The sequence below is a fragment of the Triticum dicoccoides genome, chromosome 6B (assembly GCF_002162155.2).
Source record: "Triticum dicoccoides isolate Atlit2015 ecotype Zavitan chromosome 6B, WEW_v2.0, whole genome shotgun sequence".
Classification (NCBI taxonomy): Eukaryota; Viridiplantae; Streptophyta; class Magnoliopsida; order Poales; family Poaceae; genus Triticum; species Triticum dicoccoides.
Window position 1 is genome coordinate 59,134,421 of NC_041391.1, and position 13,558 is coordinate 59,147,978.

The 13,558-nt window shown below is 45.0% G+C and overlaps 1 protein-coding gene across 4 annotated transcripts; it reads right to left on the minus strand.

The window, feature by feature from the left end:
* Positions 1–1,271: 1,271 nt before the first annotated feature.
* LOC119326700 lies at positions 1,272–4,784 on the minus strand. Of its 4 annotated transcripts, none has more exons than XR_005158122.1 (2): positions 2,717–4,784; positions 1,272–2,626 (listed from the first exon to the last, which is right to left on the minus strand). XR_005158122.1 is itself a non-coding variant. In XM_037600319.1 (2 exons), exon 1 carries the CDS (start codon positions 4,721–4,723, stop codon positions 3,563–3,565), a length of 1,161 nt encoding a protein of 386 aa, XP_037456216.1. In that variant the 5' UTR covers positions 4,724–4,784; the 3' UTR covers positions 1,272–2,716; positions 3,541–3,562. The 4 variants fall into 4 exon arrangements, 2 of the variants coding, with proteins under 2 accessions (XP_037456216.1, XP_037456215.1); XR_005158121.1 differs by having other exon boundaries at positions 1,272–1,591; positions 2,470–4,784; XM_037600319.1 differs by having other exon boundaries at positions 1,272–2,716; positions 3,541–4,784.
* Positions 4,785–13,558: the final 8,774 nt, after the last annotated feature.

A 13,558-nucleotide genomic window follows, 5' to 3' on the forward strand; every position in this document is an offset into this window, starting at 1 on the left:
ATGCATGCAGCCTCTCGACGAGCGTGCTGCATTAGCTTTTGCTTTATTAATTTTCTCCAAGTGCTTCACTCTCTCCATTCTTGGTTGTTGGCTGATGCCTGCAATAAGTTGCAGTAGGTTTATGAGAGGACAAAACATTTTTCATGTTTAGAAATGCAGTTAATCTCAATGGCAAAAAAAGGTGCAAAAATGGTCAACTGTTTGTAACAGAAAAAAGAGAGCTTGTAACCACGCGTTTAGTTTTTAATGCTGCTTTCAACCATGTTCAAATGTCGCGCATTTATTAGAATTTATTAGAATTTCACACAAGTTAAGAAAACCAGCCCCAGACAAATGAATGTTTCAATGGAGAGCTGGCTCCAATTAAGTAAACTCAAATTTTAGCACATCTTCTCCCTCTGGAAGAGAGAAAGAAATTACCGTGTATATTCAATAAATTGAAAACTTCGAGTTCAAGTGGTTTGGATTAAAATCCTCTAATCATTGATATTTTTTAAGATGAGAAAGTGATTTCTCAACATAATTAGTTAACCCCAGTCCCAATGTTTGGAAAACTTAAGAACAAATGTCATAGAGATGCCGTTGTGATAATAGAAAATACTGAGTTGTGGCTCTGAAGAGTCTGAAGTGAAGCGTCTATTAATGTTAGCCGTATTAGCTTCTGGCAGCCAAATATAGAAAATGTCGTGTTGGAGGGAAAAAGTACAGTAAAAAAACTTTGTTATAAGATTGCTGTTAACTTTCTGCTCTGATTCAAGTTAATATTTTAAAACACGCACTATAGCTTCACCCTTACTTGGGTGTAACCCATGAAGTCTGAAAGATTTGGAGTTAACAATCAACTCTGATTCAAATTCAGAATTCAGAGTAGAAAATTTACATCACACAGTAAGAAAAGTGTGATGTAAATTTAGAGGCTAGTACTTTCTCTACTTACCACACTGACAAATGGACCGGACCGTGGTAGCCAAGTTGGTGTCATGCTCACTCTAAAATAAAGACTTGCAAGTACAAAGGAGGCTAGGAACAAGCCCTCTCGAATCCGACTGATATATGATGTGTCATGTCCATACGTGTGATGGACTACATGAACCATTATCACCTTCTATGATGCTTTCCATATCATTTTCCTTTCTGCCCAGTGATCAAATACGAGCTACCTACTAGGCTGAAAATAGTTTTCTTTGTAATGCATCAAAGAATTGCCATCAAGGAACGAAAGTATCAGTCTCATCAAGGGCTAGCAGCGACCAAAGTAGCATGCAACGGAGTAAAGAAAAAACACTTGGCCACTAGTAAACTTAATACATGATGAAGGCACGGTGCTGACAGTTGATGATAAAATACAGCTCCTGTTTTGACCCCGAAAATTATAACAATTGTCTCTATGGAATAGAGATGAAAAACTTCAGATTCGTTCTATTGTCTCGCATTTGCACTATACATGTAACTCCACTGGTGCTTTGCATTGTTAACCATGCAACAATAAGTAGGACCATATAGTGTTCAGAAGCGAGACAGAAAAGAAATCAGTCCTTCTTCCTCACCAATATGTCACCCTAAATTGTTCCTCTCATTTTCCGTGTCAGATCTGCACAACCAACATTTAGAGAAAATATTGGAGAAAGAAATTCCAGAAATAAGAACGATGCAATCAGCTACCATTTCCAATTGGTATTCATCACATGCCTTCAGTACATTAGATACTAAAAATGCACACTTTAAATTATAGGGTAAAACAATTTTATTCGCACTATAAAAATGACATTTCTGTTTTGCTGAACCTGTATGAAAATATGCCCATTTTAATAGACTGAATTGGACATTTATGAAAACTACAGAATAGCTTTTTGCTCAGAATCCTCTAATCATTGATGTTTTTTAAGATGAGAAAATGATTTTTCAACATAATTAGTTAACCCCAGTCCCAATGTTAGGAAAACTTAAGAACAAGTGTCATAGAGATGCCGCTGTGATAATAGAAAATGCCGTGTTGGAGGAAAAAGTACAGTAAAAAAAAACTTTGTTATAAGATTGCTGTTAACTTTCTGCTCTAATTCAAGTTATGATTTTTAAACATGTACTATAGCTTCACACTTACTTGGGTGTAACCCATGAAGTCTGAAAGATTTAGAGTTAACAATCAACTCTGATTCAAATTCAGAATTCAGAGTAGAAAATTTACATCACGCTTTCTGTTTACATTCATGCATGATTCGTTCATTTTTTTTCAAATATAAGCGCACGGAGCTCCAAGTATGAATTGATTAAAGCACAAGATGCTGTTACTTTATTCGACTTGCTATTTTGTTCAGTTTGCCTCACTCAGCTGAGCTGATGAATCCGACAGGCATGCGACAGTAACTCATCAGCCACCATGTTACAATCTCTAGTATAACACTAGAAGGTTTACTTTAACTTAAAAGTTCAAAAAAGAGATAAGTAGGAGCTTCCCTGAATAAAACTTACGCCAGCATCAGGCCATACTTGTCACTGAATCTTCAGGGCATCATCAACTTACAGAGCCTTCAGAATCATGTATAGTGCACCAAAGCCATTGCCGACATGTCTCGCATCGTCTCCTGGAAGAGGAAGAAAGCACCGTCTACATCCAGTTTCAGCACATCTTCAATTGCAAACATTCAAATACATTAAATCAGTATGCTCCTATTGCCCAGCCACTTTTTGCTTGAGGAAGAACCCCATATCTTGTCACCTGGTGGTAAGTCACTTCATCAGCCAACCTGTTCACTTCGCCTACATTTCATTAATCTTGATTCTATAATTTCAACAAGCACCAGAGAAGGGCGACAGAGAGCTGATCTGTAAATGCAAGCACACACCTGAGATCTCATTTCCTACAACTTCTACAGCCTCACATCAGGAACAAACAAAATGTGCACCATCCTCACACAGGTTGGTTTGTAGACTGAGGTACCTAGTAATTCCTATGTCTGAAATTCTGCAAAATTCCAGACTACATGGCATCCCATCCGGCATTGTTCCTTTCCTATTCCAACTTTCCAGATAGAAATTTGCAAAAGTGATGGTACATAAGACCCACTTTACTATCCTAAACAAATATGCTAAGTGATAAAGCTGCCCTCACAATCTATATGGAATTATGGATAGTGCTTTTATGGAATAAATAGCTAAAAGATATAGCAGAAATTAACATGGTAGTGTCATAACCCTTTTCAAGGTTACCATAACATAACTTCCCTTATTGTATGAAATGCCCTCTGTTTTTCAGCACCATAGCATTACCATACAAGCGTCAATTTGCTTCTCCAGCAAAAACACCAGGGCGTTAGAAATATCTGTTTATGTGGCGATATACTCAACTATTCAGTTTCGAGATCAGATGCCCCTAGAAAAGTACCACCCAGAAGGTCATCCAAAACTACAAGAGGCAAAAAAAAAACTGATATACAAACTACTATTTCAAAGAATTTGCAGAATACCCTGATGCAATATGACAAAGACAAGTTCATAGCAGTGCAATGGTTTCTTCTCTACTGAATGACGTAATGAACATACCAATTTTCTTATTAGTCTTGGTTCATGTAAAACTGAATCTAGCTGGAACCTCCCCTCTGCAAGCTGTTACATAATCTTCAGCGAGATGCGGTGCAGCATCCTTATGAGGGCATATGAACTTCTCGACGAATACCTTCTCGCTGATCATGACTGCACCAAAGTAGTGCCGGTCATGATCTAGCAATCCACTTTCCTTGAGAAATTTGACAACATAGTACCGGGGTCTGAGCCGGCCCTCCAAGCTATACGTGAGCATTGCTGGACGACAAGCAATATATGCCGGTTCTAACCCCACCTTGGAGATGAGGAACTCAGACCTGCGCTGCAGCGATTCCTTGGACCTTGTCAGTATCAATGGAGCCTTAGAAACAGCAATGCCCACCTCAGCATCTGTCCACATGAACGTGTTCTTCAAGTAGTCCACCCTGGCTGCGATCTCCTCTTTGCTGAAACATGCAACAGCATGCAGCGCGTGGCTGAACATCCCAGAACTACAGGGCACACCTATGTTTTCGGCGCGTGCCACCATGCCCTGCAAGCGCTCTGGATTGGTGGTGAGCAGACCTGGTCGACTGATGCATAGCTTGGCAATATCACAAGCACCTAGCCCGCACTCCTGCAGATAAGCGACATTGGGCTTGACGATGCCGTCGAGGTCAGACGAGAGAAGGTAGAAGTTCCTCTTGAGGGCCCGGAGGAGGTTCTCAAAGGACCCAAAGAGAGGCATGTAGTACTGCAGCTTGGAGACGATGGATCTGTAGCGGAAGCTGTTACGGGAGAGCGAGACGAGGCGTGCGATCTCAGAACGCGAGAGACCAAGGCCAGTGAGCCCCGCGACGTTGGGGGCCAGGGTTTTCTCCACACCGGCGCAGAGGAGCTGCGGGTCCTTGGCGACGAGGGCGGCGACATCGGCGCCGGAGAGGCCGAGGCCGGCGAGGAAGGAGAGGACGGCGTCGGGCTTGGCGGGGGATTTGAGGTGGGAGAGCCTGGCGGAGGCCTTGGCGGCCTGTGGTCGGGTGAGGCCGCAGGAGGAGACGAGGTAGTCCTCCACGGCGAAGCTACTAGGGTTGGGGGAGACGGCGGGCGCGGCGGCGGAGATGAGGCGGTGGAGAGGGGAGATGGCGTAGGCGGAGGTGGAAGGAAGGAGCAGTTCGGTGAGGATCCATTTGTGGAGGCGGAGCATGGTGTACTGCTGTAGGCGGCGACGCGGTGGCGCCGGCGGTGAGGGAACGGCGCCGGTGCGAGGGCGAGAGAGAGTGATGAGTCTGGTTGGACCTTGATGCTGACCAAATGAACCCACCTATCAGTGTCTGTCGCATCTAATAATGGGCTGGGCTGGGCTGGGCTGGGCTGGGCTGAAGCGACTCATATGCCAAAAAAGAACATGCTGCACCCCGTCTCCTAAAAATAACCATAGAAACTCCGTAAATACGAGTTTTTGTTGTCGTAAACAAATATTTGAGTTTTTTTCCTTTATCTTTCTTTATTTATGATTCATTTACATAGAATAAAAAGACACCCTTGATAATATGTTGTTCAACAGAGAATGAGCATCGATCCGGCCAAAGACTGCAAGCGATGTAATCACACTAAAATTTCTCTGACCGCACCCATATCGTGCAATCAAGATCTAAAGCTCGTTCGTCGAGTGAAATAATGCCAAGCAAACACGATCGTAATGTGTAGGAAGCGTGGTGGCACCTAGTGATTGCTCACTCCATGTGTCCCTGCAGAATGACACAGGGCAGTTTCGAAGATCAAGACTTGTGACTTCTTTTCACCGGTAAACTCGACACGGACTGTGAATTTCGCAAGGGCGGTCGAGAACGCGGTACCGTCTCTGTTTGCCTTTCAACACAACATCTGACGTGGTTGTAGCAGTCTGCACGATCTTGTGCCAGCTGCTCTGTATCTCTGTGGCACCATACTTGTCACGTACAATTCCCAACCCCATATTATGCAGGCACGTCAAATTTATGGTGTCAGTTTAAATCCACTGCCGAGTTGATCATTAATTGGAAGCTCTTTTTTGTTTGTTCTTTGTAAAGTTCAGTTGGTAAATAACATTGCCCATATTTCTATAGAGAAAGAGCAATACTAATACTAGTACATCATTACTGATGAAATTTGCTTGTCAAATTGCAGCTGCCATAAGGGCTTGAGTTAACGATTGGGAAATGACGAGCGGAAATTAAGGAGCCCCCGAGGAGGCGATTGGGAGGTGACTTCTGAAAGAGCAAGCGACGATCCGGCCGCCGGCAGGATCCCAGGATTCTCGAAGGAAGATCCCGCAGGAGGATAGCAGACCAGTAGCGGGGAAGGAGCAGGATCCGCTAGGTCTGCGGGAGACATGGTGGCGAACCAGGAGAGCGATCAAGCAGATCACAGAGAAAAGGAAAAATCGAATTGGGGAAGGAATGGCATCTGGGATGCAGACTCAGGAAGCGGGCAAGGATATGCTGGTAAGGATCAGAGAGAGATTGAGAGACATGAAAAAAGATCTGAAGAAAGGGCTTGGAGGAGCGACCGATCACAGAGGGAGTGCAAGCGGGGGATCCTCCAGATAAGGGAGGCGGAACAGAAAGATCAGAGCTCGAGGAAAGGGATCGGACTGATAGGAAAGAATCAATAATTTCCCTGGTGCCCACGATGAAACAAAGATCAGATCTTGAAACAGCGAGCATAAAAGGCCCAAGGGGAGGCGACAGTGAAATACAACTCATCATTCTGCAGTTGGGTAGAATCCACCCCAAATTGATGGCGAGCCAGCACAACAAGAAGGACAAGGCCATTGTGGAGCCCACTAGTGAGGCACTGGGGTCCGGTGATGGTAGCAACACCGCGCGGGTGTTGCTCCGCGGCGACTCCTCCCGCAGCCAGGGAGGGAGGGCAACCATGAGGAGGCTGGGTGCCGGCGCTGACAGCGTCGCACCTAGGTTCCCGGTGAACCTAGGGTCGAAGATGGACGGGGTGGTCGAGCTGGACCTCACCAAGGAACGAGCCGCCATGAAGTCCCGATGGATTGCTGTAGGGCTCTACTTCTCGCCACTGCCCTACAACAATGAGGGCCTCTTCGGCAAGCTGAAAAGCAAATGGGGGCTTCGCGGCCACCTCGACTACAAGCCTCTGAAGAACAATCGCTTCCTCTTGGAGTTTGAGAGGGAGGGGGACCGACGTTTCATCCTCGACAACGGCCCATGGACATACAATGGGGATGCCTTCCTGATGGTGGCATATGATGGCAGCACGTTGTTGGGGAACGTTGCATAAAATAAAAAAATTCCTACATTCACCAAGATCAATCTATGAGTTAATCTAGCAACGAGAGAGAGGAGTGCATCTACATACCCTTGTAGATCGCGAGCGGAAGCGTTCAAGAGAACGGGGTTGAGGGAGTCGTACTCGTCGTGATCCAAATCACCGGAGATCCTAGCGCCGAACGGACGGCACCTCCGCGTTCAACACACGTACGGTCAGCGTGACGTCTCCTCCTTGATCCAGCAAAGGGGAAGGAGAGGTTGATGAAGATCCAGCAGCACGACGGCGTGGTGCTGGATGCAGCAGGGTTCCGGCAGGGCTTCGCCAAGCGACTACGGGAGGAGGAGGTGTAGCAAGGGGGGTAGGGAGGCGCCAGATGTCAGGGTGCGGCTGCCCTCCCACCCTCCCCCCTCTTTATATAGGGACCCCAGGGGCGGCCCTAGGAGATGGGATCTCCTAGGGGGGCGGCGGCCAAGGGGGAGACTTGCCCCCCAAGGCAAGTGGAGGCGCCCCCTCCCCTAGGGTTTCCAACACTAGGCGCAGAGGGGGCCCCAGGGGGGCGCACCAGCCCACCAGGGGATGGTTCCCCTCCCACTTCAGCCCATGGGGCCCTCCGGGATGGGTAACCCCACCCGGTAGACCACCGGGACCCTTTCGGTGGTCCCGGTACAATACCGGTGAACCCCGAAACTTTCCCGATGGACGAAACTCGACTTCCCATATATAATTCTTTACCTCCAGACCATTCCGAAACTCCTCGTGACATCCGGGATCTCATCCGGGACTCCGAACAACTTTCGGTTTGCTGCATACTAATATCTTTACAACCCTAGCGTCACCGAACCTTAAGTGTGTAGACCCTACGGGTTCGGGAGACATGTAGACATGACCGAGACGGCTCTCCGGTCAATAACCAACAGCGGGATCTAGGTACCCATGTTGGTTCCCACATACTCCTCGATGATCTCATCGGATAAACCACGATGTCGAGGATTTAAGCAACCCCGCATACAATTCCCTTTGTCAATCGGTACGTTACTTGTCCGAGATTTGATCGTCGGCATCCCAATACCTCGTTCAATCTCGTTACCGGCAAGCCACTTTACTCGTACCGTAATGCATGATCCCGTGACCAGACACTTGGTCACTTTGAGCTCATTAGGATGATGCATTACCGAGTGGGCCCAGAGATACCTCTCCGTCATACGGAGTGACAAATCCCAGTCTCGATCCATGTCAACCCAACAGACACTTTCGGAGATACCTGTAGTGCACCTTTATAGCCACCTAGTTACGTTGTGACATTTGGTACACCCAAAGCCCTCCTACGGTATCCGGGAGTTACACGATCTCATGGTCTAAGGAAAAGATACTTGGCATTGGAAAAGCTCTAGCAAATGAACTACACGATCTTTGTGCTATGCTTAGGATTGGGTCTTGTCCATCACATCATTCTCCTAATGATGTGATCCCGTTATCAATGACATCCAATGTCCATAGTCAGGAAACCATGACTATCTGTTGATCAACGAGCTAGTCAACTAGAGGCTCACTAGGGACATGTTGTGGTCTAAGTATTCACACGTGTATTATGATTTCCGGATAATACAATTATAGCATGAATAAAAGACAATTATCACGAACAAGAAAATATAATAATAATCCTTTTATTATTGCCTCTAGGGCATATTTCCAACAGTCTCCCACTTGCACTAGAGTCAATAATCTAGTTACATTGTGATGAATCGAACACCCATAGAGTTCTGGTGTTGATCATGTTTTGCTCGCAGAAGAGGTTTAGTCAACGGATCTGCGACATTCAGATCCGTATGTACTTTGCAAATATCTTTGTCTCCATCTTGAACATTTTCACGGATGGAGTTGAAACGACGCTTGATGTGCCTGGTCTTCTTGTGAAACCTGGGCTCCTTGGCAAGGGCAATATCTCCAGTGTTGTCACAGAAGAGAGTGATTGGCCCCGATGCATTGGGTATGACTCCTAGGTTGGTGATGAACTCCTTCATCCATATTGCTTCATGTGCTGCTTCCGAGGCTGCCATGTGCTCCGCTTCACATGTAGATCCCGCCACGATGCTCTGCTTGCAACTGCACCAGCTTACTGCTCCACGATTCAACATATACACGTATCAAGTTTGTGACTTAGAGTCATCCAGATCTGTGTCAAAGCTAGCGTCGACGTAACCCTTTATGACGAGCTCTTCGTCACCTACATAGACGAGAAACATGTCCTTTGTCCTTTTCAGGTACTTAAGGATATTCTTGACCGCTGTCCAGTGCTCCTTGCCGGGATTACTTTGGTACCTTCCTACCAAACTTACGGCAAGGTTTACATCAGGTCTGGTACACAGCATGGCATACATAATAGATCCTATGGCTGAGGCATAGGGGATGACACTCATCTCTTCTTTATCTTCTGCCGTGGTCGGGCATTGAGCCGAGCTCAATCTCACACCTTGCAATACAGGCAAGAACCCTTTCTTGGACTGATCCATTTTGAACTTCTTCAATATTTTATCAAGGTATGTGCTTTGTGAAAGACCTATGAGGCGTCTCGATCTATCCCTATAGATCTTGATGCCTAATATGTAAGCAGCTTCTCCAAGGTCCTTCATTGAAAAACACTTATTCAAGTAGGCCTTAATGTTGTCCAAAAGTTATATACCATTTCCCATCAAAAGTATGTCATCTACATATAATATGAGAAATGCTACAGAGCTCCCACTCACTTTCTTGTAAACGCAGGCTTCTCCATAAGTCTGCATAAACCCAAACGCTTTAATCATCTCATTAAAGCGAATGTTCCAACTCTGAGATGCCTGCACCAGCCCATAAATGGATTGCTGGAGCTTGCATACCTTGTTAGCATTCTTAGGATCGACAAAACCCTCCGGCTGCATCATATACAGTTCTTCCTTAAGATATCCCTTAAGGAATGCCGTTTTGACGTCCATCTGCCATATCTCATAATCATAGTATGCGGCAATTGCTAACATGATTCGGACGGACTTCAACTTCGCTACGGGAGAGAAAGTCTCATCGTAGTCAACCCCTTGAACTTGCCGATAACCCTTAGCGACAAGTCGAGCTTTATAGATGGTAACATTACCATCCGCGTCCGTCTTCTTCTTAAAGATCCATTTGTTTTCTATCGCTCGCCGATCATCGGGCAAGTCTGTCAAAGTCCATACTTTGTTTTCATACATGGATTCTATCTCGGATTGCATGGCTTCAAGCCATTTGTTGGAATCTGGGCCCGCCATCGCTTCTACATAGTTCGAAGGTTCACCGTTGTCTAACAACATGATTTCCAGGACAGGGTTGCCATACCACTCTGGTGTGGAACGTGTCCTTGTGGACCTACGAAGTTCAGTAGCAACTTGATCCGAAGTACCTTGATCATCATCATGAATTTCCTCTCCAGTCGGTGTAGGCACCACATGAATATTTTCCTGAGCTGCACTACTTTCCGGTTCAAGAGGTAGTACTTCATCAAGTTCTACTTTCCTCCCACTTACTCCTTTCGAGAGAAACTCTTTTTTCAGAAAGGATCCGTTCTTGGCAACAAAGATCTTGCCTTCGGATCTAAGGTAGAAGGTATACCCAATGGTTTCCTTAGGGTATCCTATGAAGACGCATTTTTCTAACTTGGTTTCGAGCTTTTCAGGTTGAAGTTTCTTGACATAAGCATCGCATCCCCAAACTTTTAGAAACGACAGCTTAGGTTTCTTCCCAAACCAAATTCATACGGTGTCGTCTCAACAGATTTAGACGGAGCCCTATTTAAAGTGAATGTAGCTGTCTCTAGAGTGTATCCCCAAAATGATAGCGGTAAATCGGTAAGAGACATCATAGATCGCACCATATCCAATAGAGTGCAATTACGACGTTCGGACACACCGTTGCGCTGAGGTGTTCCAGGCGGCGTGAGTTGTGAAACGATTCGACGTTTTCTTAAGTGTGTACCAAATTCGTGACTTAAGTATTCTTCTCCACGATCTGATCATAAGAATTTTATCTTTCAGTCACGTTGATTCTCTACTTCATTCTGAAATTCCTTAAACTTTTCAAAGGTTTCAGACTTGTGTTTCATCAAGTAGACATACCCATATCTACTTAAGTCATCAGTGAGAGTGAGAACATAACGATATCCTCCGCGAGCCTCAACGCTCATTGGACCACACACATCAGTATGTATGATTTCCAATAAGTTGGTTGCTCGCTCCATTGTTCCGGAGAACGGAGTCTTGGTCATTTTGCCCATGAGGCATGGTTCGCATGTGTCAAATGATTCATAATAGAGAGACTCTAAAAGTCCATCAGCATGGAGCTTCTTCATGCGCTTGACACCAATGTGACCAAGGCGGCAGTGCCACAAGTATGTGGGACTATCGTTATCAACTTTACATCTTTTGGTATTCACACTATGAATATGTGTAACATTACATTCGAGATTCATTAAGAATAAATCATTGACCATCGGGGCATGACCATAAAAAATATCTCTCATGTAAATAGAACAACCACTATTCTCGGATTTAAATGAGTAGCTATCTCGTATTAAACGAGATCCAGATACAATGTTCATGCTCAAACTTGGCACTAAATAACAATTATTGAGGTTTAAAACTAATCCTGTAGGTAAATGTAGAGGTAGCGTGCCGACGGCGATCACATCGACCTTGGAACCATTCCCGATGCGCATCGTCACCTCGTCCTTTGCCAGTCTCCGTTTATTCTGCAGCTCCTGCTGTGAGTTACAAATATGAGCAACGGCACCGGTATCGAATACCCAGGAGTTACTACGAGTACTGGCAAGGTACACATCAATTACATGTATATCAAATATACCTTTAGTGTTGCCGGCCTTCTTGTCCGCTAAGTATTTGGGGCAGATTCGCTTCCAATGACCCTTCCCTTTGCAATAAAAGCACTCAGTCTCAGGCTTGGGTCCATTCTTTGACTTCTTCCCGGCAACTGGCTTACCGGGCGCGGCAACATCCTTGTCGTCCTTCTTGAAGTTCTTCTTACCCTTGCCCTTCTTGAACTTGGTGGTTTTATTGACCATCAACACTTGATGTTCTTTCTTGATTTCTACCTCTGCTGACTTCAGCATTGAAAATACTTCAGGAATAGTTTTCTCCATCCCCTGCATATTGTAGTTCATCATAAAGCTCTTGTAGCTCGGTGGGAGCGACTGAAGGATTCTGTCAATGACTGCCTCGTCCGGGAGGTTAATGTCCAGCTGGGACAGACGGTTGTGCAACCCAGACATTTTGAGTATGTGCTCACTGACAGAACTATTTTCCTCCATCTTACAACTATAGAACTTGTCGGAGACTTCATATCTCTCGACCCGGGCATGAGCTTGGAAAACCATTTTCAGCTCCTCGAACATCTCATATGCTCCGTGTTGCTCAAAACGCTTTTGGAGCCCCGGTTCTAAGCTATAAAGCATGCCGCACTGAACGAGGGAGTAGTCATCAGCACGTGACTGCCAAGCGTTCATAACGTCTTGGTTCTCTGGGATGGGTGCTTCACCTAGCGGTCCTTCTAGGACATATGCTTTCTTGGCAGCTATGAGGATGATCCTCATGTTTCGGACCCAGTCCGTATAGTTGCTGCCATCATCTTTCAGCTTGGTTTTCTCTAGGAACGCGTTGAAGTTCATGTTGACATGAGCATTGGCCATTTGATCTACAAGACATATTTTGCAAAGATTTTAGACTAAGTTCATGATAATTAAGTTCATCTAATCAAATTATTTAATGAACTCCCACTTAGATTTGACATCCCTCTAGTCATATAAGTGTTACATGATCCGAGTCGACTAGGCCGTGTCCGATCATCACGTGAGACGGACTAGTCATCATCGGTGAACATCTCCATATTGATCGTATCTTCCATACGACTCATGTTCGACCTTTCGGTCTCTGTGTTCCGAGGCCATGTCTATACATGCTAGGCTCGTCAAGTTAACCTGTGTTTTTGCATGTGTAAAACTGTCTTACACCCGTTGTATGTGAACGTAGGAATCTATCACAGCCGATCATCACGTGGTGCTTCGAAACGACAAACTTTAGCAACGGCGCACAGTTAGGGGAAACACTTCCTTGAAATTCTTATGAGGGATCATCTTATTTACTACCGTCGTTCTAAGTAAACAAGATGCATAAACATAATAAACGTCACATGCAATTATATAGTAGTGACATGATATGGCCAATATCATATAGCTCCTTTGATCTCCATCTTCGGGGCTCCATGATCATCTTCGTCACCGGCATGACACCATGATCTCCATCATCATGATCTCCATCATCGTGTCTCCATGAAGTTGCTCGCCAACTATTACTTCTACTACTATGGCTAACGGTTTAGCAATAAAGTAAAGTAATTACATGGCGTTAAATCATTGACATGCAGGTCATACAATAATTAAGACAACCCCGGTTGTCATACTCATCGACATGCAAGTCATGATTCCTATTACAAGAACATGATCTCATACATCACAATATATCATTCATCATTCATCACAACTTTTGACCATATCACATCACAAAGCAATTGCTGCAAAAACAAGTTAGACGTCCTCTAATTGTTGTTGCATCTTTTACATGGCTGCAATAGGGTTCTAGCAAGAACGTTTTATTACCTACGAATAACCACAACGTGATTTGTCAACTTCAATTTACCCTTCATAAGGACCCTTTTCATCGAATCCGCTCCAACTAAAGTG

What these genes read in the sequence shown, in the direction of transcription:
- LOC119326700 (XM_037600319.1), bottom strand. Translation starts at nt 4,723, where the DNA reads ATGCTCCGCCTCCACAAATGGATCCTCACCGAACTGCTCCTTCCTTCC.